Here is a 24,281-nt window from a genome sequence, read left to right on the forward strand (position 1 = left end):
TAGCTTCCCTCAACATGGGCTGACCCTCAGGAAAACAATAATGGGGTTAAACACCGCCGGAGTTCTCCTTTAAGAACAGTTGGAATTGATCAACTGATTACTTACTGATGTGCGTACGGTTGCCTTGCACACGTTTGATAACAATTTTGTACTTGCTTTTGCACATCCTAAATCTCAGATAATTGAGAGCCTTTTCTACGCACGGTTGATAAATGAGGCCCCTGGTTTATTTATATTTCTACTGAAAATGTTATTCTTGCTTTCACTCTTTCCTGCCCTCTTAACAACTCTAAAATCGCACAACAGCTGCATCAAGGTAGCAATCTTTAAAGACAAATCACAATGTATAAGAATTTCTTGTGGATTGGACCACAGAATAAAAATATGAATTCCGTTTGAACCTGTAGATATTTGTTGTAAAAAATATACTTTTTCTGCATTTATGCTGCTATGAAAGAACTGCATAAAATATCTACCTATCGGAGGAGCAGGTTTACTCTGTATAGTAGAGAAAGTGTGTGTGCTGCAATGTGCACGATAGCAGTCAAACACATAAAAAAAGACATGTGAAGACTCCAAAGAGCTTTAATATTTTCCCAGTTTACATAAAATACATATAAAAAGTAGAGGGCTCTCTAGGTTTTGAGTCAATCTAAAGCCATCTCCTTCATCAGTCAGGCTCACAGTGAGCGATGGGTTAAAACACTCACAGGACTAAGTGTATATGGTAAAAAGAAACAAAGGGACCAAAAACTAAAACACGACAGAAAAATCGCCTTTTCACATTTCCTGTTTGTACTCTTTCAAAGAAAATGTCCTAAACAACCGGCTACTATGCAGTCAGCTACTCCATAGCACACAAAGTATAAAAATAAAAATCAAATGTTACGATGAGAATCTTGATGCAAGAGCTGGTGTGTGTGGTGCCTGTGGTGTGCCTCAGAGCTGCAGGGCACAGAACTGCTGGTACACGGCCAGGATGTGTGGGTCCAGCTCAGCTGTGAACAATAGGTTCTCCAGGGTCCCCACGTAGGGCTGGATGGTCACATGGTGCTGATGACGGGAGAGACCACAGATCAGTACTCAACCAGTATCAGCCGATTTCAATCATCATTAACCGACTAAATCAACGGTGAAAGTCTTTTATCCACTGGCACTAAATTTCTTGTTTCACTGGCACTACAATTATTAAATATCGAGATATGATTATTGGTCCATATCGCCCAGCCCTAGTAGCCATAGCGAACAAGCATCAACCTACATTGGTATACTCATACTAACAGCTGTCATTTACACACAACTTCCGTTAAACGGCAGACGGTAACGCAGCTCCAAGGTGAACAGCCCGCTATATATAGACGGGTCCAATCAGAGACGGAAACTCATCCCCCTCCAAGTGCCAGTGACCTGATACAGGTAAACTCAACTAAATGTGCAGTCGTTTTTATTCTACATGGTTCATGGTGCGTTTAAGATATTAAGTGATTTATGGCCAATGATCCATGGATGCCTTTGTGAATGTCAGCACACATCGAATATTTGATTATTCGTTCTCACTACCCTCCGATTAATTGACCATAAAAAAAAGGTAGATATTCACATCCCCAGTCTAAATATATAGTGGCAGTTATATCTTGGTAGTTTTATTTTGTCTAGCTATATAGCGGTGGTGTATGGCTGTTGGTGTTACCATAAGGAAGATCTGCTGCAGTCTCTCGGTGCAGGTCTTGTACCAGGGCGTGCTGATGTCCACGCTGGCCGTCTCACAACGAACCAGGTGCTCCGTCAGCATCATGATGAAACGCTGCACAACATGCAAACAGTTAGCACAACACACTTAAATCAGCGCACTTTGAGACCATATGCATCAATGTACTTTCTAAACAAACAACTGAAAACAGCACACTTTTTAAATACTTTTAAACATAGAGGTTCGGGGGCGGTAAGGCTGTGGGACGTCAGGGTCGTAAGGGTGAACGTGGGTGTTTGGGTCGGGCTAGCTACCTGGAAAATGACGAGGAAGAGGTTCTTCTGTTCGCTCTGGGCCGATTCCACCTTCTCCTGAAGCCTCTCGATCTGCTCCTCCAGCTGACCCTCCTCATCCTCACTGTTCTTCTCCATGTCCTCTTCGTCCCCGCTGTCCCTCTGGCAAGACACAAGCACGCACAATTAGAGTACTGCGAGGACTAGACGACGTATGGAGCGACATCGATGCTTGTGTCGGTTACTCTAAATGCATAGACACACATTATATATACAGCATCTCACAAAAGTGAGTACACCCTTCACACTGGAACCCTCTTCCACGCCACAAAGACAACCTCTGGGTGTGACGCTCAGCGTGATCAGAGGCAGAGCTTGATCTCCTCTCTTTGGAAAACTGGGCCACAGGGCAGTATTCCAGCATGATAACGACCCCAAACACACCTCCAAGACGACCACTGCCTTGCTGAAGGGTAAAGGTGATGGACTGGCTGAGCATGTCTCCAGACCTAAACCCTATTGAGCATCCTAAAACGGAAGGTCTCTAACATCCGTCAGCTCCGTGATGTCCTCAAGGATGAGTGGATGAGGATTCCAGTGGCAACCTGTGGAGTTTGGTGAACTCCAAGCCCAAAATAATAAACACTTTGGGCCCAATTTGGACATTTTCACTTAGGGGTGTACTCACTTTTGGTTCCAGCGATTTAGACATTAATGGCTGTGTGTTGAGTTATTTTGAGGGGACAGTACATTTACACTGTTAGACAAGCTGTAATGTACACTGACTACTTTACATTGCATCAAAGTAAGTAATTTCTTCAGTGTTCCCATGAATAGATTTAATAAAATATTTACAAAAATGTGAGGGGTAAACGTGAGATACTGTACATATATACACATACATATACATATGCAAACCTTCTTAACTAATCTTTCATAAATTAACCAAAAAACAGCAAGAAAGACAAAGCAGGCCATGCTTCGCCCTGATGTGTACTGTACATTTTTTCAGAAGCTAAGGCCACTTTTAAATCCAGAAGAACAATGCAACCATGAATGTAACTATCTTGATGAATGTTACGGTCACTGTAGCTTAACCAGGAAAACCACAAACATAAACCACAAACATGGCTGCGTTCCCAACCTTCTTGTTCTGCTGCTTGTCCAGCCGAGCCTTGACCTCCTCCAGCTCCTTCTGGATCTTCTGGACGTGTTTGTTCATCTTGCGGATTGTCGAGTGCAGGATCTCCCAGATGTAGAACCTGAGGATAGAGCAACAAGGTATGGTAGGCCATTGGAGCAAATAACATTTTAGAAATATCACCTTAAGAAGACCCAATTCTGCGTGTTAGCACGTAGAGTTTGTTCCACGCTAACACATATTTCTCATGTTAAAATAAGAGTTGACACTTTAACAACCATTTTCTGGTTGTGGCTGGTGACGGACCTTAAATAACGGCAGTGATACATAGTCACGAGAAGGGTGACAAACAACAATGCAAGGGGCTATGTTGCGACTTAATTATGGAAGTTGTGCATGAATGACTGATGTGGTCGTCTACGCACATGCTATGCACTCGTTACAGACACATAAAGGTATACCGTAAAGGAAATGTGTATGAAACGTAAGCCAGAGTTGTGGATGAGAAGACGCCATCTACACTTTCAGCAGGGCACTGAATTTTAAAGAAATGTTGATGGTGCTGCAGAACTTTGTCTAATTGATACAGCACATTTGGGGAATGTATGAAAATAGCAACATCAGCAGATGAGGAAACAATCCAAGCAACTTTGGCAAGGAAAGATATATCGGTAGCTTAATGCTGCAATGTTTCATGTAATGTAACAGCCATATTTGACAAGAATGGAATAACTAGTAGGCTGTGATAGCCTATTTGTGGGTTAAGAGGCCAAAATTAGGCATCTTAATGTGTGAAAATGTCAGACGTTTTAACATGTATTTTTTAGGGTTAACAAGACCAAATTCTACGTGTTATGCAGTTTGGGCAAGTTAAAGTAACATTTCTTAGACGTTATTTTCTCAAATGTCCTCAAAAACATACAAGTTACTAAACGGCTGTAATTACATTTATGGAAAAACAATTATATTCTACAATTATTCCCTTACAAACAAATACGACTTCAACAGCCCTGATTTGTCTTGAATAATAAATAAAACTAGAAAATGCATTTCCTGCAGACAATGTGGTTAATGCTGTGGTGCAAAGTGAGATTGAAAATAGAGATGGGCGATACACCGGTAGTAAGAGTTATATTGGTATATGTTTGAAAGAGATATGTAGTTGAGACAATATCTCCATACCGGTATATTATACATTATTTTGATGGTGCCTTGTGAGCGCTACTTTATAAGGCCGACTGCTTCCCTCTGAGCATAGACACGCCATGTTCACCTGCTCAACCCCGCCCCTTATATGTGCGTAGCCTTTTCCCACCCACGTGACGCATCACAACAAACGAGGAATAAACATGGCGGACACGGTGCAGGTGGAGAGTGAGCAGTTGGTGACTAAGAAAAAGAATAATGGCTCTGTTATTTGGAGGTATTTCGGGTTTATTTAAACCAGTATGAATATTACCGTACATGTAAAAACATTACCAGGCTATCGAATAACGCATGCATGCAGCATAAAACGACACGTGTGCGCGTTTTGTTAAAATAATCATTCTATTGTATATCACCGTTTGAAAAAGAAGTACTGCGATGAGTTTGTCCATATTGCCCAGCCCTAGTTGAAAATATTTTTAGAAAAGCCACATAGTTTAAGGCGTAAAGAAATGTTAAATGGTCAAAAAGTCAAGTGAAGAGTTAAATACCTAATGCGATCAAGTTTGAATGCATTTGAGGTAAACTATAGAACAGCCAGGCTGTTCTGATCGACCTTTGTTGCAAAAGTAGGGTTAGTATCTCTTTGCAGATCTTTTTAATAGAATAGCGGAGCCAGTGCATAGTATGCGTGCGGAGTGAGTGGTGAAGCGAGAGAGAAGAACCTGCGTTGTGTAGTGATCGGAGAGCAATGAACGGGAAGAACAGAGAAGGGTGTTCAAGTTATTAATGCAGCATACGTTAATGTGCAGTTGTTTGCAGCGAAGCCAATAAAGCGGCAGTTCACAGAGGAGTTTCCCAGGTCTTGTTGCCAGTGGACTGATTGAACTGACAGGGTTTAGCTCCGGAGTCACTGGGACTCTCCTACCCTGGAGAATAAAATACATCCCCTGTGCTTCCCGACTACGGCATGGAAGCTGAAGAAGGTAAAGCCAACACCTCATTCCTTCACATCTAATTCATCAAAATAAACACACTAAATGATGAGGCTTATACGTTTGGACTCCTTCGAGTCTGAGCTTTCTTATGGCACTGAACATTTCAAAGTGTGGGTGTGTAGGTGAATAATTGTGGAAGGAGATAGGTCCCAAAGTTTGTAGAGAATAATAAAGAAGAAAGATAGAATAAAACCTAAGAAGAAAAATAGGGTGAGCGCTGCATGCAGCACTCACCTAATCATATTTACAAAGTACATAAAGAAAACAGTAAAAAGGTAAAAATGTGCAAAACTTTCAAAAAGCTTGTTTTTGTGTTATATTTTATTGCTATAACACCTTGTTGATATCTTCCATATTAAAGTGTAAAATGACGTAGCCTACCTGGTGAATTCGTGGGCCATGTCTTGGGAGAAGAGCCAGTTGGCGACCGCAGCACAGTCCACGATCTGGGTCCGGATCATCTTGTCTACCAGCACAGAGATCATCTGGAACAGAGCAGGAAGTAAAAAACACACACATTTACATGTGGAGTGGGAGGGAAGACTGAAGAGGAAAAGGCAGTTCTTGAATACAACATGGCAGGTAAAACACTACATGCCAGGTTAGCAGCTACATGCTGGGTTGGCAGCAGGACATCGGGTCTGTACCTGTGGATGGTTCCGCCACACCTCATACACCACCCTGAGGATGTGTAACTTCCCCTCATCGCTATCAGTCAGCACCTTCAGTATCTCATGGAACCTGGAGGGCAGAATCACAGCACACTTTAGACCGCAGCCTGGTGGAACCAATATCCAACAGAGAATATGCCCAACCTAAGAGTAGTTTTGAGACCAAAAGAAATAATGCAGTTACAATATATACATAGTTACATACTTAAATATAATGGATTCACCAACTCTCTATGACCAGTGTAACTAACATAATAACTGTACAGAATCCCTTGCCCTACCTATGGAAGAAATCTTAGTCGGATTCCATTAAATCCTCCCATGTTCTCATTAAACATCGATGAACATCTCATTTAACTTCAATGCTTGTCTAGAGAGTGGCACTGAAACTTTCTTGAAGAAGACTGTTACCATCCTACTTTAATCTCAGAGTAGTTTGGTCCCTTACTTGGCGAGGGCACTGAAGGAGTGGCTGAAGGACTTGGCGGCCAAGTGGAGCAGTGTCTGCAAAAACACCTCCGTTTTCAGAGGGTTGAAGCTCTCACCCTCGTCTGGACAAACCACCACGGCAGAGAGAGGGAGAAGAAAACAGACCTCAGTACACAGCAGGACAAACGGACCATTGACCATTATATGCTGTTTCAGCAATCGTTGTTTCGTTTTGTGGATGGGGGTCCGGAAAAAGATAGGAGCACAAACCTCAAAAACACATGATATTCTTTTAGAATAAATGTACATTTGTGTAGGTGTTTTTCTGCATTTATAGACTTGGCAGTAAAGGCAGGGAGGGGGTTTAAAAAGAGAGGAAGTGACGAGTAGCCTAGGTCAACATCAGACCTGGGTCGCTGGTGGGCCAAAGCCATTGAAGTTCCCCATCAGTGAAAGGGTTTGCAGAGATCAGATATAACTGGCTCACCGTCGTCCTCCTCCTGGTTGGGTTTGGGCATGTCCTTCAGGATAGCCAGGATCTCCTCATTGGACGCTCGGTTCTTGATGGCGTTGCCCACGGTGATGGATGTTTGGTATCCCGGTAACGAAGCTACGCCAGACAGACAGAGACATAGACAGAGCCTGGGCGTTGGATTTGATATCACTCAATACACACACTGTTAAGATACTTTATAGAATTTGAAAAAAAAGAATTGACAACCCCGACAAGCCAGTTCTATAAGGTGCGGTGTTGCAGGACATCAATGCTGAGCCTTCGTTTGGTTTTTCTGCATTCATTTCAATATATAGTTGGGCTTTAAGCGCCAGTTTGCTATTCAAGGGGTGCATTCAGCTTACCGGCAGACTCCTCTCCGTATTTGTAGTAGAAGGATGGCTCGGCCGGGATTAGGGGGGTGAAACCAGCTGGGACGATGTCCACTATCCTCTGGTGGTAGGACAGCCTGTACAACACAAAGCAATATAAGGACCTCACGGAACACCGCCTTAAACTTTATTATTCACTGGCAACTGCTGGAAGGCTAGGGTGTTTGGTCTCTCAGCTGAATCAATGCACAAGATCCCCTTAATACCTGCTGTCCTACTAGAGCAAGATGTACATGTCTATCCCCATACCTGCTCCTTAATGACCTCTATCTGAATTAGCTTTAGAGTGTAATTCCAGCGAAAATTTAACCCAGGGTCTTTTTCGGCATGAAAACAGATAAAATAAGCCTAGGGTTGCTTCACATAAAACAAAGCATCAACGACTTAGTTAGTGTACAGGGAGTTTATTTAAAAAGACTGTTTTACAAGTCTGTGCCTTGCCGGTCAGTCCATGTTTACAGGAAGTCGATCACCGAATGCACCGGAGTTTAGTTCAAGGGTGAAAGTGCTGGAATTTATAATTCCATGGATATGCTTGTTAAACTCCAATAATTGTTCTTAGACGACTTGTTTAATCCATTTATTCCAAGCTCTCGACAGGATAACAATCCAGCATCACCACAACGTCTGGAAACAACATATCACAGCTAGACCACGTAAATGGCTTCCGTAAATAATAGAATAGAGGTGCCAACAAATTTAACTTAATCTCCCCTCTGGATACTTGGCTGTTTGTGACAATATCTAGCGAGTGTTGACACGGAAATTAATGGAGCTGCATATCCAAGTTAAAGGCAAAATATTTTTTAAGCTACATTTGTTGCCACCTCTATTATGCGCGCTCCCACGTTAATGGCTACCGTAAATAATATTATTTACGGAAGCCATTAACGTGGGAGCGCACAGTGATATGTTGTTTCCAGCCATTGTGGCGGTGCTGGATTGTTATGCTGTCGAGAGCTTGTAATAAACAAGTTGTGTAAGAACAATTATTGGAGTTTAACATGCTTTTCCATGGAATTATAAATTCCACAACTTTCCTCCTTGAACTAAACTCCGATGCATTCGCTAATCGACTTGTATTGACTTCCTGTAAACATGGAGCTACTGGTAAGGCACAAACCCCAATGCAATGTAAGCAATTTTGGCTGTTAGCGTTGCTCCCGGGCAAGCCCTACACTGGTTGATCAACGAAAACAAGTGTCCTGAAGTCTTATTTTATCTGTTTTCATGCCGAAAGACCCTAGGTTCCATTTTCGTCTGAATTACACTTTAAGTAGCATTTGGAAAAAAGGGTCTGCTACATGACTAAATAGTAAGATCAGTTATAACAGAACTATTTAAATGAAGAGGTAATAAAAAGTTCCAAATCCGTTGTGGTTTAATGGGCTCCAAATGCTTTCTTACCTCATGCTCTTTTCAAGAACTTCCTTGACAAACTTTGGTTTGGGTTTCTCCGCATCCAGCGTCAAACAGTCTGCCCTAAAGAGGGGAATGGGTGAGCAGATTCAAGTAGCGACACATTTATCTCAACAGGCCTTATATAAACTACATGATTATCAAGTTCTACATATTATAACTGGTATAAATTAAACATATTTATTACCAGTCATCCCAGCTCCATCGGAATTGGAAGTTACTCAAATGGTGCGAAAACCAGTTGATCAGTCTGAAAAACAAATTCATTGACATGAGTAAAGGTCCCACAGCTTCCGCCATGCGAAAAAAAGCCAATTTGTAAAAGGCTTGAAATCATTTTAACCCTTAGTAAAAGCCAGGCCTCACCTATCTATGCATGTGGTGTTCATGGTGTCCAGTCTCATGTACAGCATCTCAGTGGCTTGGGCCAGCTGGAAGGAAACTGTCAAGGTCAAAGGTCAGAGAGAAGACACCCAGAAGTACCCATAGGGGACATTACATTTATATTAACATCAGACATAACAATACTGAATGGCTATTTATCTAGCAACTAGGTAGGTTACGCTGAAGCTTACCTCATCTGCTTGCCTACAAAAGCTATATACTCCACAAGTAATCAATTGGGCTTATTTTACTTTGCAATTTATAAATTATTAACATTAGATTTGACTAATGCTAACTTTTCCTTTGTTGTTCCCTAGTTGTCCACCATTTCTATAGATAACTGAATAAGATTCCCAAGTTTTCCGTCTGGGATTAATGAATTTCCATCTGACGTTATCTAGACCTCTCCCAGTGCGAACCCTTCCCCATCAGAATGGAACAAGGATACGACTTGAGGCAGAGATCCAGGCTGCAGCTTGCAGAGCTCAATGAGCAGCGTGGTGTACATGACGTCCAGGTGGGGTGCACAGGGAAGCTGGAACAGCTCTCCAAAGATCACCTGAGGGAGGGGTGGTGGTGACTTATTAAATGTAAAGCAGACACAACTAGTATATTCTTCTTATTATTATTAATTCTTCCTGTAATTCCGCCCAAAGTTTTGTGCGATGGATAATTAAATCTGTATCTTAAGATGGCAGTATCTCTTAGGTCACGGTCGTGATGCAGACCAGCGTACCTCCACGATGTGGTAATTCAGAGGGATCTTGTTCTTTCCAGGGTAGCTGAGTAACTGAGCCGCGCTGAGGGGAAGGGAGAAAGAAGGCAACGTTTATGAAGATACATTGACAAATCACAACTCACAAAAGTATTAGAGTTAATATTCAACGTCCACTATATTTTATTTATGTTTGGTTAGAACAGAGCCAACCTGTTTTGGTAATTAAATATAATATCCAATGTCAATATACCCCAAAAACCCACAAACAATTTTTTGCAACCATTACAAATGTGAGGAGCTACAGCTGGCATATAATCATACTTCAAAACCCCAAAAGTATACAGTGTTATCACTGAACTGAGCACCCTACAAAAGGTATTTCTGTGAGCATATATACAGCTCTGAGTCAGGCGGTCCCACCATGATTTCCTCTCCCTCCAGTGGGACTTGATGATGCAGTGCAGGTTCTCCTCGATCACAAAGCGCTCCACGGAGTGGCTGCCGGGCATCACTGGACCCTGGGCACCAACACAGGGTTCAAGGAATCAGTCAAACATAAACACTTTCATTTAGGACATTTGTTTCAGAAAGCCAGCTTAACTATTTACTTTACCCATGCTTAAATGGTGAGTGTAGAATTGATTGCTGTCTAGCATCAGTTCATTTTCTCAACCCACAGTGCTCGCACTCCAGTGCTCTGTTCACTTACAGACCAAAGAGGCAGTATTGAGGCGTTTCTGGTTATTACACTCAACTGAAATTCAACCAGCTCTACAACCTATCGATGGGATTTTCTTTTTAAAAAATACTTCCCCTTATCTCCTGCTTAACTTCCCCTTATCTCATGCTTAACTTACTACTCTACTGTAAATATTACCCAAGTACTGTTTGGAGGAGTTCAGTGGGGTTTCAGATCCACTCTTGTTCAGGGTTAGACTGCGTTACAGCCGAGCTTCAATGTAAAGCGGTTCACACCAGAGGAGCCACAGAGCACCGTGCCACGCAGAGTTTCACCTCCAGTCTTACAAGTCTGTATACTCCATTATAGCATACAATTATTAGATCAGAAGGTGCGGAGCGTTGAGTATTACTTGTATTCATATTTAATTTCTAAAACAATATAGCCTATTAATCACAAATAAAAACTAATTGGTCTGCTAATGTACCTCGCCCATCGGAAAATAACGGATAACGCCTTTATGAAAGTAACACCATGGATTTGACCATTGTGCAGGTCGGCAACCAAACAGTTGACCAAAACTTGACAGCCCTAGAGCCTAGAAATAAAAACAATTAATCTGATCCAAGCCAAAGCATCAAGTACAATATCAACGTGATGAGACACAAACAGGTGGATATCTTGAGTACCTATTGTTTAACGTTGACCCCCATGTTAAAAAGGTCAGAGTGAATCAAATTGAATGAAATCAAGCCAAATCATTGCACCATACTGCCACCGGAGGGAGATAAAGACCAGTCCTAATTTAAGACACAGGAAATCTTTTACAGATTTCCTGTGAAACACTCCATTAGCTAAAGCAATTTCTAAATGGTTCCAAGGCAGTAGATTATCAGTTGCTAGTGGTTTTATGGAATCAAACACAACTTTGATGACAAGAATAACAAAGGGTAGACATCATTTGTTGTAACTAGAAGAAAAGTTTGTTGAAATGTGAAATGTGATCACAGTGATGTGGTTTAAAATTGTATGTATGTTATATATTGTTTGTGTATATAAGATGATGTGAAAGGCCGTAATTGGAGGGCATTTCCACGTGCACAGCTAGGACACTATAAGCAAACACGCAACATTCAGCAGAGTGGGGCTACTGGTCCTCTACCTCTGGGGCATCCGTGTAGTCAAACATGCGGAAGACCACCCTGGGCATGGGGTACTGGGTGTCGGGCATGTGCCCCGGCGGGGTAAAGGGGGGCAGGTTGTGCTGTAGCGCCTCACACAGAACGCTGTCGAAGGCAATGTACGGGCGCAGGATGTGGCGTTCCTGCCAGCGGTCCTTCTTCAGCTTCTGGATCTGGGCCCACAGACAGTCCAGGTACTGGAAGAAGCAGGATCAAATCAAACTTTAGTCATACAGTGAATGAAACACTTCATTATTAAACATTTTAATCAAACCACAACACTGTATGGCAGCCAGCTGCTCCTGGCACGTTAGGATCATAACATGCAGAGTTCAAATTCCGAGTTTTAATAAACATTAAATTCCTCATGGGATTATTAAAATAGGGAAATGTATCTTCATCTACACCTGAATATCAACTGAATTGTTATCTTAACTAGGGCAACACATTAGGAAATTTACTTAAAATGACAGCAAAAACCTTCCTTATCACCTTATCACAAAAGGTAAGATTTCAACTAAAGAGTGGATGACAATACTTGATCGGATGTTTTCAGAATGAACAGATCGACATGGATATGGAGTAGTGTGTTCCTCTCACCTCCTCCTGGGGGTGGGGCTTCTCAGCCGTCCACACCTGGAGCATGGGCAGGTGGGTCTTTGACCGCCTCCTGCAGAGGGAACAACCATTAGGCCGTGGCGAGTCTCGAACACCCTCCTTATAATCACTTCTTACAAACACACTTTTAAACAAAGGCTTTCATGTGAGGTCATCCTTACATTCTGATTTCAAGTCGGTCGTCTTAGGTCATTTTAAAAACACTCGAAAGACCTTACTTGAGGTATCCTTCGATCTGGCTGAGGAGGCGGTCCATCTCGACGTCTTTCTTCTCGTAAAGCTCCTTCCCCACCCAGGGCAGACAGGAAAGAACAACGTGCACGAACCAATCCGACCGCACCTGAGAACACAATAGGGTCCCATAGGACGACTTTTATATTGCAGGAGGGAGGAGTTCTTACGTTTTGAACAGCCAGAGAGGGTTTTTAGGCCAACAGAAGGCAGAATGAAAATGTAGGTAGACAGCAAACATCGGGGATTGAACCCAGAACATTTTGGCTTCGAGTCAAACACCCTCACCACTAGACTATCCTGCCACAATAAAGTTTAACTCTGGAAGAGTATCCAAGCCACATTCTTTCAACGTCAATCAGTGCGTTTACATGACACTCAAGAAAGTCGAATTATTGGCTTAGTCCGACTATGATTGGATTATTAAGATGCATACACCTTAGTCAGACTAAAGTCGAATCGAATCGAGTTACTCATAGTCCAATTAAGACCCCTAGATTATTCGATTGTTAATTGAATAAAGCGTGCATGTATACGGTCAATCGGACTGGAATCAGATTATGCGTTCTGCGCATGCTCGAGATTTCTCCCGGGGGCCGTGATCCGGAAGTATAAGGAGACAATAGTCATGTTGTTGTCGCCGTCGGATAACGAGAGACGGCGATTTATTTAAAAAGGTGGCGAAGAAGATGGAGGAAGCCGGTGTCGTGCCAATGTAGTTACCCCCTATAAGAAGTGTATCATCATCAACAAGCATTCAGTATACTACACACTACGCTTCTGTTACGAGAGTAGCGTATGTGTGTGAGCGAGAATGGCAGTGTGTGTGTTTGTGTGTGAGTGACTTCAGCGAGTGAGTGGACGAGCGAGGAGAGCGAGCTGTTGCGCGTGCAGGATAGTGAATGAACGAGTCCGGTTTTGTCTGTGCAAACATGTACTGTTAAGTCAGTGGAACTACGGATAAAGTACCCAGCCAGTCAATAATCGGAGGCCGCTTCATTCTGACCTATAAGCAGACCCACTGCCGGTCAAAGTGAAGGGTGTTACCTCCGAGAGAACATCGGCCCTGGAGGGAACGTCTCTCCTGTGCTCCTCGACTACGGTCTGGGAGCCGACAGCAGGAAAGGTGTACCACTTCGATTTCACCCAAGGCTGAATTAAAAGTACTTGTCTTTCTAAATGTTGGTCATCAACGAGGTTGTAAAGTAGTAACTTCGGGCACATCGGTCAAAATAAATGTTTTTTACGCTCTTTATTCATTCATTGCGCCGCGGCCGAACTGACGGGGATATTCTCTGATATTATGAATCTTAAAGACTGCGTTGGGTTCTCAGATTCTGTGGTACTTCCACAACAAGTAAAGACTCGTAGTGGGGGTAATCTCGGCAATCGTGGAGAAGGAATTTGGGGAAAGGAACTTTGGCTTTGACTCTCTGAAGTCCATATTGAAACGCAACATAGAGGGGAAAGGGATTGTTGCCATATGCGGACCCCCGGAGCAGCTGCTCCGCCGCCGCCGCTGGAGGAGTCCGCATACGACCGAGAGGTCGGAGCAATGGAGCGTCGGAGAAATTACATGGACCCGAAGTGAACTGACAGCTGTCTACTGAAAACATTTTTCTCGAATGCTGCGGCCGCCTGAGTTGTTTGTTGCTGGTGACGTAAAGAGACCGGTGGCTCTATTACCATTAGTTGAAATGGGCACAGCGCCACCTATCGTACCGGGGTAGGAAATGCTTCGGCCAATGTATCGATTTTCTCACCGCCATGTATGCACGGACAATTGCAGTTGTCCGATTGAGGAGCATAGTCGAGTGAAAAAATGTGAAATGTGAAAGAAAGTCTCAAACGCTTCTTAAACACAGTACCAATCACTTTGTCCTCTGTATACATGTGCTGCTGATCTACCTGGGGTACGTCCTCCTCCTGCGTCACGCTGATGAAGTTCTCAAACATGGCAACCATGGAGGGAGCCGCAATCACATGACAGTTCACCAGGTCAGACAGAAAACGCACCTGAGAATAGACATTAACATTTTTACAGACAATTTGATTCAAAGCTATAATCAACGAATAATATCAAGTAGCTACAAAATATGAATACAAAGAATTACACATACATATTTATTCTACTCTTCCATCCAAAATGTTTTACATTAAGTAGCAGAAAGGGGTTAGGGCAATTCAGCAGGTGGAGCGTTGGCCTTGGGAATCAAATACAGTATCTCTCTGGCTGGGAGAGGAAAAACCTGACCATTGTCGATGCCACCCTTCTTATGAAATGTTGTGCATGCTGAAATACATTGTGCCGACATATTGTTTCCATGTACTTCAATACTATCAGGAGTAACCATTGATGCTACCTGTGTCACACACAACTGACCAGGTAAAGTGCTTCATTGTAGAAATTGTTTTTCAACGTTTCCTTGAGTTGTCTGATCATGGCTTCCACAAACTCGCCGCCAAAGTTGTAGTTCCTTGCGTTGAGGAGGCCCACTAGCGTAGTATACACGGACAACTTCTCTGGTAGGGTCCTAGCACTGAAACATAAATATACATATAGAATCAGTCAAATATAAGGACAACAACTTTGAAGGAAAGGGGTTACGGAATTGACATAAAAAGAATTGTGAATGAACTACTAGTTAAATGCGGAAAGAATATTAATGAGATGTATTCAATGCACTCATAAAAAGCCATTTCATTGGAACGTACACAGCACACAAGATGCGCAGGATCTTGTTCTTGTAGTTGGGAAGGTCCGCTTCCAAGACCCCCGCGAGGCCCTCCAAGTTGCTCTCCAGGGAGGAGGTACTCTGTGGGAGGAGGGAACCAGGATATCAGACACGGCAACATTTAGTGCGTTTACATGGGACAGCTAGATCGGATTAAGCCTTACATCAGTTTTGCTACTCGAACAGACTGTGTCACTTATCCGAACGTACATGGCCTTTAAGAGAATCGAATAATGGCCGGTTAGGCTGAATCCGCTACCCTAGTTGGCGCTGTAGCCCTTTCAACAAGTGGTTATAGAGCCACTTCCGGGTGACCGCTACGTCCCAGCAACGACAAACACAGGCGGCAATCGAGAAAGATGAATTCAGTAGACAGCTGTCAGCTCACTTCGGGTCCATGTCATTTCTCCGATACTACATTGTTCCTACCTCTCCGTCATTTGCCGTCTCCTCCAACGGCGGAGCAGCGGGAGGAGTCCACATGCGACCGAGAGGTCGGAACAATGGAGCGTCGGAGAAACGACGTGGACCCGAAGTGAACTGACAGCTGTCCCGCATACGGCAACAATCCCTTTCTCCTCCATGCAGCGTTTCAATCTGGACTTCAGAGAGTCAAAGCCAAAGTTCCTTTCCCCCCCAATTCCTTCTCCACCATGGTCGAGATAACCCCCACTACGAGTCTTTGTTGTGGAAGTACCAGAGAGTCGGAGAACCCGACGCAGTCTTTAAGATTCACAATATTAGCATATCCCCGTCAGTTTGGTCGCGGTGCAATGAATGACTAAAGATCGTATACACGTCAAAAGAAAAAAGCGTTTATTTTGACAGATGTGCCCGAAGTTACTACTTTACAACCTCGTTGATGACCAACGTTTAGGAGAACATGTACTTTTAATTCAGCCTTTGGTAAAATCAAAGCGTAGTGTGTACTGAACGCATGTTGATGACGATACACTTCTTATAGGGGGTAATGGCATGAAACCGGCTTCCTCCACCTTCTGCGTCACCTTTATAAATATATATAAGAAATAATTAAATATTTATAAAGAAATAAGAATTGTTTATATGTCTATGGCGACAACAACACGACAACCGCCTCCTGCTTCCGGCTCACGTCCCCCGGCCGCAAGATCTCCAGCATGCGCAGAACGCGAAATCCGATGTGCGATACGATGCGGGTTTACATGCAGGTAGAAACCGGACTATGATCAAGTTATCTAGGTGTTCTTATCCCATTTCGCTTGTCCGTTCATGGACCGATATCTGTCCGAAGTAGCATTTTAAAAGTCTGTCCCTTATTCGTTTATTTACCCGATAATGAATCGGCATGTAAAAGCACTGACTGGTAGCAGGTAAAACACCTCTGGCTGGACACTTACCTACATTACCATAGCCACAAACAAGTTATTGTTACATTTATTTTTATTATCAAATAGACACCTGCCTGAAAAGTTATTTTCAGGCTAAACAAAAATCATAGATGACGTGTTTGTAAGGTCTTTTTTTTGCAAGGACTACAAGCCTGCCCACTGCATCCGGATTGAGGCATGTCCTTTGGCATGTTACAATGCCTACTTAGATTTATTAAGTACAAGTAGCCTACCTACATTTTGGTACCCGTTTCAGGAAAAGAGGGGGGCGTATTAACCTCTTGGTTATGGCATCTATATACTTATTTTTTTTTTACAAAATGTCAACCCTAACCCATCTGCTTTTAGTTGCCACAGACTTCAGGCAGACTTCACAGCAGACAGTGGTTTGATCGAGGTCAGACCCTGACAAAACCAAATCACTTCGATACGTATGAGGAGACAGTGCCTTTTTTTGGAAACAAACTCTTCACTTTTGGTGCTCAGGGAAGGGGAACTGGTAGCAGTACCGTCATTTCCCGATTAAAATCTTCTTTAATTTTTAAACATTGTCCTAAACTATAGATTCAAATTAATTGGAAGAACTCAATTAATCGGTCGATGCACCAATTTAAACATTGCGATCGGTTGAGTGAAGCTTTAGCCTGATATCAAGACGGCATTGTCAACTCATTTAATTTCCATACAGATCTGAAAAATGGAATTTAAGGAAGTGGGTGTATCCGTGTGTGTGGATCCGTGTGCGTGTTTTCGCGTGTGTTTCGCGAGCAGTAAACAACCAGAGTTGTCCACGTGCGAAAAACAGCCATATTAAAAATAGAACAATTCATTTCCGATTAGCGATTAACGATTTTTCAGTGCACCAGTGAATCGTAAATAATAAGTAAATAGACATGTTCTAAATGTATACATTTGTCTTCCATTTTTTCCCCATGCCATGAAGATACAAATATAAAAACCTAAGATTCCATGGTCCCCTCATCAACGCCTTGCTGTCCTTGTGGATTCATACCTGCGGATCTATCGTGGCACCGCAGGCCACAGTGGATTTAACCTACTCTGCAACTGACTTGCTTCAGTTAAACTCTTTGTACCGTTGGCTGCAAACTGAAGTTTACAAACTTTGCACCAGCCTCTGCATCGCACGTCGGCCCCGGTATTTACACCGAGGCGGTCGGCGTAAAATCAACTTCCATGCCGCATCTGATGGCACCATTCCAACTGTGCTGTCAGCACCGCTCACCCGATTGTCGACCAGACAACGTAGAAATGGGGGCATTGATCCTTGCAACATTATCACCCTGCCTCCGATCACCCCGGCACAGCGTTTTCAAAACATTCCGGTTCACTCGACTCCCCGCATCCCCCGAAAACCAACTGGCCCTGGCGGTGGAGCTAATGGGGATAACCTCTGCCATCTGGAGTTCGTACGCTGTACACAATCCTCTATCTCTCTGGCTGCAAAAGTGGCGCTACTCAACACCAGGTCGGTGTCTAATTAGATATTCCTTTTAAGTGACTTTTTCACTCAACAACGCTTGGATTTACTGTTCTTAACGGCGAATTGGATAGGTGTGGGTGCGGTAGAAACATCCATCTTTGGAGAACTTTGTCCAACTTCCTTAGCACGCCTAGGTCTTCCGGGAGGGGTGGTGGTGTTGCTTTGGTTTTCAGGGATACATTCAAATTACAGCTACTTTCTGTGGGGTCTTATTCCACCTTTGAAATTCAATGCGTAATGGTGGAATCTACTTCAACCGTTAGTCCGTTAGTTTGCGCCCTGGTCTACAGGCCCCCAAAACCAAACATGGACTTCATTACAGAATTTTCGGACTTTCTGTCGCATCATATAACATTGCATGATCGTCTGATGGTTTTGGGTGATTTTAATATCAACGTCTGCTGTCCAGATAAACCTATGGTAAAGGAATTCTGTCATGTGTTGGATTCTCTTGGCTTTATGTAACATATGAATCAGTCAGCTCATGTACTCGGGCACACATTAGACTTAATTTTATCCCATGGCCTGTCCATTGAGAATGTGAATGTCGAGGATGCTTACTTATCTGATCACAAACCTATTGTATTCAATGTTAACATTTCTAATCCTCAATGCACAGCCAAATCCCGATCATCATTTTAACTGCGAGTGATCCCCCCCCCCCCCTTGTGCAGATGAACTACTGAGTATTTTCAACTCCACATGCTCAGCCATTTTAGATTCTATTGCCCCCCTTAAACTCAAACGCCCCAAATCCATATCTCAACCATGGCTGGATGACACTACCCACTCTCTCAGGCGAGCCTGTCGGACAGCTGAGCGAAAGTGGAAGAAAGATCACCTCACCGTTTCTTTCCAGATTTTCAAGAACTCTCTAGCAACATTCCAAACAGCAGCTAAAGCAGCTAGAGTTATACACTTTTCCGATATTATCAGTAAACACGTCCATCGTCCCAAAATCCTTTTTAGCAATTTAAATTGAATCATCAATCCACAAGCCCCCTCATAAGTCGAGCCATCCACCGACATCTGCATGACATTTTTGAAATGTTTTATTGACAAAATCAATCACATTAGGCAGTCTTTCACCCCCTCATCACCAGTCACTCCCCTGCATCACTTAGGCGATAGGCCTTCAGCTCTTTATGACCATTTCCTACCAGTGTCACTAGAGGAACTGAAGGACATTGTTAGGGTCATGAGGCCCTCAACTTCTAACGATGCTGTACCCTCCCAAATAATGAAAGAGGTCTTTGACTCCAACGGCCCAAGTATTCAGGTCATCCTCAACTCTTGCCTGACCAGGGGTTTTGTTCCAGCAAGTTTTAAGCCCTCGGTTGTTCAGCCACTGCTGTAAAAACCATAACCTGGATGCAAAAGTCCAAGAAACTACTGCCCTATGTCAAGACTATCTTTTAATTTAAAAAAAAACCTGGAAAAGGTGGTTTTATCACAACTATTGTCCTTTTTAAACCATGCCGAGATTTTGGAACCCTTCCAATCAGGTTTTAAAAATCACGTCACAGCACTGAGACAGCCTTGCAGAAAGTAACGAATGACCTGCTCCTCACTCTAGACTCGAGAAAATGCTATAGAAAATGCGATTTTGATCTTATTAGACCCCAGTGCCGCCTTTGACACTGTCGACCACAACACCCTCTTGTCGCGCCTAGAGCGGTGGGTTGGTATAAGTAGTACAGCTCTTCAATGGTTTCCCTCTTATCTTAGCAATAGATCTTTCACAGTGTCTATCGGCCAGTTCTCCTGACCCTCTGACCCTGTGTCCTGTGGGGTCCCCCAGGGGTCTATTAAAGGACTAGTCATCGTCTGCCTATACATGCTCCCTCTAGGTAATATAATCAGAAAGTACAACATCTCATTTCACTTTTATGCCTATAACTCGCAATTATACCTTCCTCTCAGATCTGCGGACTCGCTCCAGACCCTCCTTTACTGCCTTGAGGAGGTAACAGTTTGGATGGGAAGTAACTTCCTCCAAATTAACAACGACAAAATGGAAGTCATTATTTTTGGACCTTCCAAATCTAAAGCCTCTCGTGCGGCCGACCTAGGTATTCTCTCCCCCTACGTCAAACCCGTCACCAGAAACCTGGGTGTCATCTTTGACTCAAATTTCAGCTTTGCCAAACAAATTGCTGCTGTAGTCAAGAGCAGTTTCTACCAGCTCAGTCATTGCTAAGATGAAACCCTATTTATCATTTCACAATCTGGAAAAAGTAATACACGCCTTCATCACATCACGGCTGGATTACTGCAACTCCCTTTACCTAGGACTTCCTCAATCACTCCTCTCTCGCCTTAAGCTGGTCTAGAACTCTGCAGCAAGGCTGCTGACTGGATCCAGAAAGCGGGATCATATAACCCCCATCCTAGCATCCCCTCCACTGGTTGCCCATCCAGCACAGAATTCGTTTTTAAAACCCTACTTATGGTTTTTAAACCCGTAAGTGGCCTGGCCCCGCCCTACATCACAAAGCTCATCCATCACCACTCAGCTCCCAGATCCCATAGATCATGTAGCATGGGTCTCCGGCACGTTCCACGCACTAGATTAAAACAGAGGGGCTTTTGCTGTGGCTTCCCCCCCGCCTTTGGAACAAACTGCCGCCTTCAATTAGAGATGCTCCTTCCGTCACCATTTTAAAATCTAGGCTGAAAACACACCTCTTCTCCCTGGCCTTTCCACCCCTTTTGTGATATGTTGATATTTTGATGTTTTCATGTACTGTCTATGTATGTGGTATGTGTTCTTTTATATGCCTTTTTTGCACCATGTACGGCACTCTGGCCAGTGAAAACTGTTTTTAAATGTGCCTTATAAATAAATGTTACTTACTTAACCATATATCTATTTGAAAGTAGGCAATTATAGAAGGCTTATTTTAAGTAATAGAAACATTGAACAAATATTAACCGCATCTATCGGATTGAATCATATCTCATCAAAACGCACCGGATCGTTAGAACATAGAATCGTTCCATATTAAAATGCATCATCCATGTATCGTATCGTAGCACATGTATCTAGATACGTATCGGATCGTCCTATAAAGGAGATGCACACACCTAACATAAAATACATGTTTCTAGTAAGTCATGTGCTGCAAAACATTGTCACCAGCAGTCTTGTTGTGTATTGGAAAATTTGCCTCTAGCATGCCTGTCAAAGCAAGGCCAGCAATGAGGATAATGGGCAAAAGATGCATCACGTTAGGAAAAACATGCCTGTATTGTAAATCACTGTTTTGAACTGGATCACTGTGTGACCCATTGACCTAGCATTACTGTATAGAGCGTTGGATCACATATCGGAAAATACCTTTTCTCCCACACGACATATTAACGACTCCAGGCGGTCTTCAATCTCAGTGGGCTCCGATGTTCTCCTCCTCTTGTGGCCCTGGCCTCCTATATGAAGGGGTGATGAGTTTGATAATGAGAGCAGAACCAAATCAAACTTATAACGGTGACAGTATCAGGATTATCCGTTTAAAAGAGCAATAACTTGACGTGAAATGTACTCTCCCATGTGAGAGAACAAGTAGCCGGCTGCAAGCAGCAACAATCAAAAACAGACAAATTCACATTACACATTTTAGTCACAATTCCCACCATGGAGTCCCCTATACCTAAAAATATAAACCATAAAGTTATATTGTTTGTATTTAATGGCGCTAACTCAGCGATATTGCACCTCTATGGACAGCTTGGGTAATCCTCTTTGTACCGGCATGCCTTTTTTGACGGTACAAAAAGATACTTCAACATTCGGTCAAAGAAACTGAAGCTTACAATGTTCAAAGTTTTCTGAAGTGATTGAACACTTCACAGTATTGTTGACAGAAAGTTCATTACATAGCTTGGAGACGCGATCACAAACGCTGTGATCTGCTCTAGCCCAAGTTGGAGCGTGTGATGTGACATGACCGCGGGTGGCCGCACTTGGCAGCAGCCGAGGAGAGATGTGCATAGCCAGGTTGTTGCAATTTTTTCTTGAAGGTTGAAATACTGCCAAACTGCTGACATGACGTTCAATGGTGTTCAACGAGTAGCCCTCATGTGCAATACTGTTGTTATCCCGCTTCGCGGATCATATTTTTTTACTCCCCTCCGAAATCCGATCCAGGATACCGGGCCAATATCGGACCGATATCGATCCCGTGGATCGGATCGGGACATCCCTTATAAAAGTAATTAGGGAAATTAGGACGCATTCAGGTGTTTATTGTGCCCATCATTCGTCTTTTACATGCCTATTTTGTGTGTAGTGCATTAACCCATTTTCTGCTGCTCCCAGTGTATTCTTTACACAGGCCTTGTGAGGTTTGTGTGTGAGAGATAGATGAGGTTCCTTGTATACCACTTAATGTCATATTTAATAATTACATTGCATTAAGGTGTGTATTCGTCATTGCAGAAGTATATGATTAATCGGTTTTCTGGCAATATACGTTTTTGGAGGGTTTTTGGTCTGTAGTTGGGCTGAAAATTGCCAATCCGATCTGGTAACACATGCGATCTGCACAAACAACGGTGAAAGCCTGATCATTTTGTGAGCCCATTTCGATGAACTAGATGTGAAGGAATAACATCAATAACATAATGTTGGAGCTATGCAGTTGTACGATTTAATTATAAAACATGTATTTAGTTTGCTACTTAATATAAAATAATATAATTATTTTATGTTTATTTTCTCGTTTGTATTATAAAAGGTTAAGCTGAGTTTGTTTATGCTTTTGTTTTGAAATGATTGGGCAGCTGTGGCACCGCCTAGAGGTAGGCAGGCATAGGGAAGAGAGGCATAGGTAAGGGACATGGTTCTTTACTTTATGTAGTGGCGATTTGTCCTCAATAAAACAATAACTGGAATATTAAGGTATCAAACTAAGCAAGGTAATAAAAATAGCCACTGAGGCACGAATCTTACGCAGTGTGGGCAACGAGTCAACTGTCCAGCCGGGATTTGGGGTTTCTGGAGGTTTATTTTCCGGTGTAATGGACTGATATCGGTGTCCTGTTACATGAATGTTTCCCCTGTGCTCATAAATGTAATAGAACATTTTAGGTTTTTTTTAATGGTCCACTGATGCCATCTGATGTACCATCCATTACCGTTATACGCTGGATCAAGCAAGGTGCTTCGCACTCGTCTTCTCTGTGCTACTTCTCTAGCTACAAGTTAGCCTTGAAAACATCGTTTTACCCTACTTCATCACAGTCACACCATAAGAGTGAACTGGAAAGTGGCGTCTGCGTGGTTTGTTTGAAAGGAGTTTAACTATCTGTCGACCCTGTCAAGGCGCTGGGTGTAGAGGGCAGAACAATCGGTGTCGAAAATAAGCCAAAGCTGCTGTATCGGATGTAAAGTGGTATCGTGACACCCCTGATCAAAATGGTGCAAGAATCGTTCGAGAACATAAAATGAATAAAATAAGAAAACTGCTTTAAGTAATACTATATAGAAACGAGGTGGGAAAGCTATATCAACATTAAATACATTCAGATAAGACTAAGAAATAATGTATTCTTAGCCGCTTGTCTCTACTTCAAATGTATATTCATTGCCTACAGTGATCCAAATAAGTCCGATGGATATATAAATACCACTTGCCTATAACACTAACTTTTTATTAAAACGGTACCACTCGCATCATCGTTTGAGTCACGCCCCCAGGTTAACCATACGGCTTTTCCAGTGGCTAGCGGCTAGGCTAAGTCCCTGGAGATAAGACTAAATACTGTCAGTCAAGTTAAGTCAATAACAGGAAGCATGCAACAAACCCAACACGTGCGCATTATAAGTGACGATTTGAAATTCCCACGGCTTCTTCCAATATTTGGATTTGCTAATTATAGCACACATGCTACGCTGCTACCAGTCAATGCTTAGCGTTTGCACGCTAGCTAGCCGCCGCTGTTTAGCCCAGCATCAAATCAAATGGTGTACTAACATCTACTTACCATCACTCTCGTCACTGTGTCGTCTCCTTGACATTTTCCTAATGCCGTTATACTAAAAGATTTTGAACGACTGGTGCAAAAGGGAATAATTTGCAAAATGCGTAACCAACTTTTAAGGCTTCTAGATGTTTCAGTCGCCGTCGCAGAAAATAATAGCGGTCGAATTCAAGTGATGCACATCCGGTGTAGCGGGAGGTCAGGCGGCTG

General features: G+C 42.9%; 1 protein-coding gene across 1 annotated transcript; it reads right to left on the minus strand.

Moving 5' to 3' along the window:
* Positions 1-589: 589 nt before the first annotated feature.
* ncbp1 (nuclear cap binding protein subunit 1) lies at positions 590-24,221 on the minus strand. The gene is made up of 23 exons (XM_079744267.1): positions 24,075-24,221; positions 21,430-21,518; positions 15,199-15,299; positions 14,867-15,023; positions 14,392-14,499; positions 12,471-12,592; positions 12,235-12,304; positions 11,616-11,831; positions 10,195-10,292; positions 9,793-9,856; positions 9,505-9,615; positions 9,039-9,103; positions 8,860-8,922; positions 8,661-8,735; positions 7,227-7,330; positions 6,856-6,978; positions 6,388-6,490; positions 5,916-6,009; positions 5,650-5,753; positions 3,128-3,245; positions 2,005-2,145; positions 1,691-1,804; positions 590-1,053 (listed from the first exon to the last, which is right to left on the minus strand). The coding sequence occupies exons 1-23, from the start codon at positions 24,106-24,108 to the stop codon at positions 940-942; spliced, it is 2,388 nt and encodes a 795-aa protein (XP_079600393.1). The 5' UTR covers positions 24,109-24,221; the 3' UTR covers positions 590-939.
* Between the last annotated feature and the right edge of the window lie 60 nt (positions 24,222-24,281).

Source organism: Pollachius pollachius (genome assembly GCF_949987615.1).
Source record: "Pollachius pollachius genome assembly, chromosome: 10".
Lineage (NCBI taxonomy): Eukaryota > Metazoa > Chordata > Actinopteri > Gadiformes > Gadidae > Pollachius > Pollachius pollachius.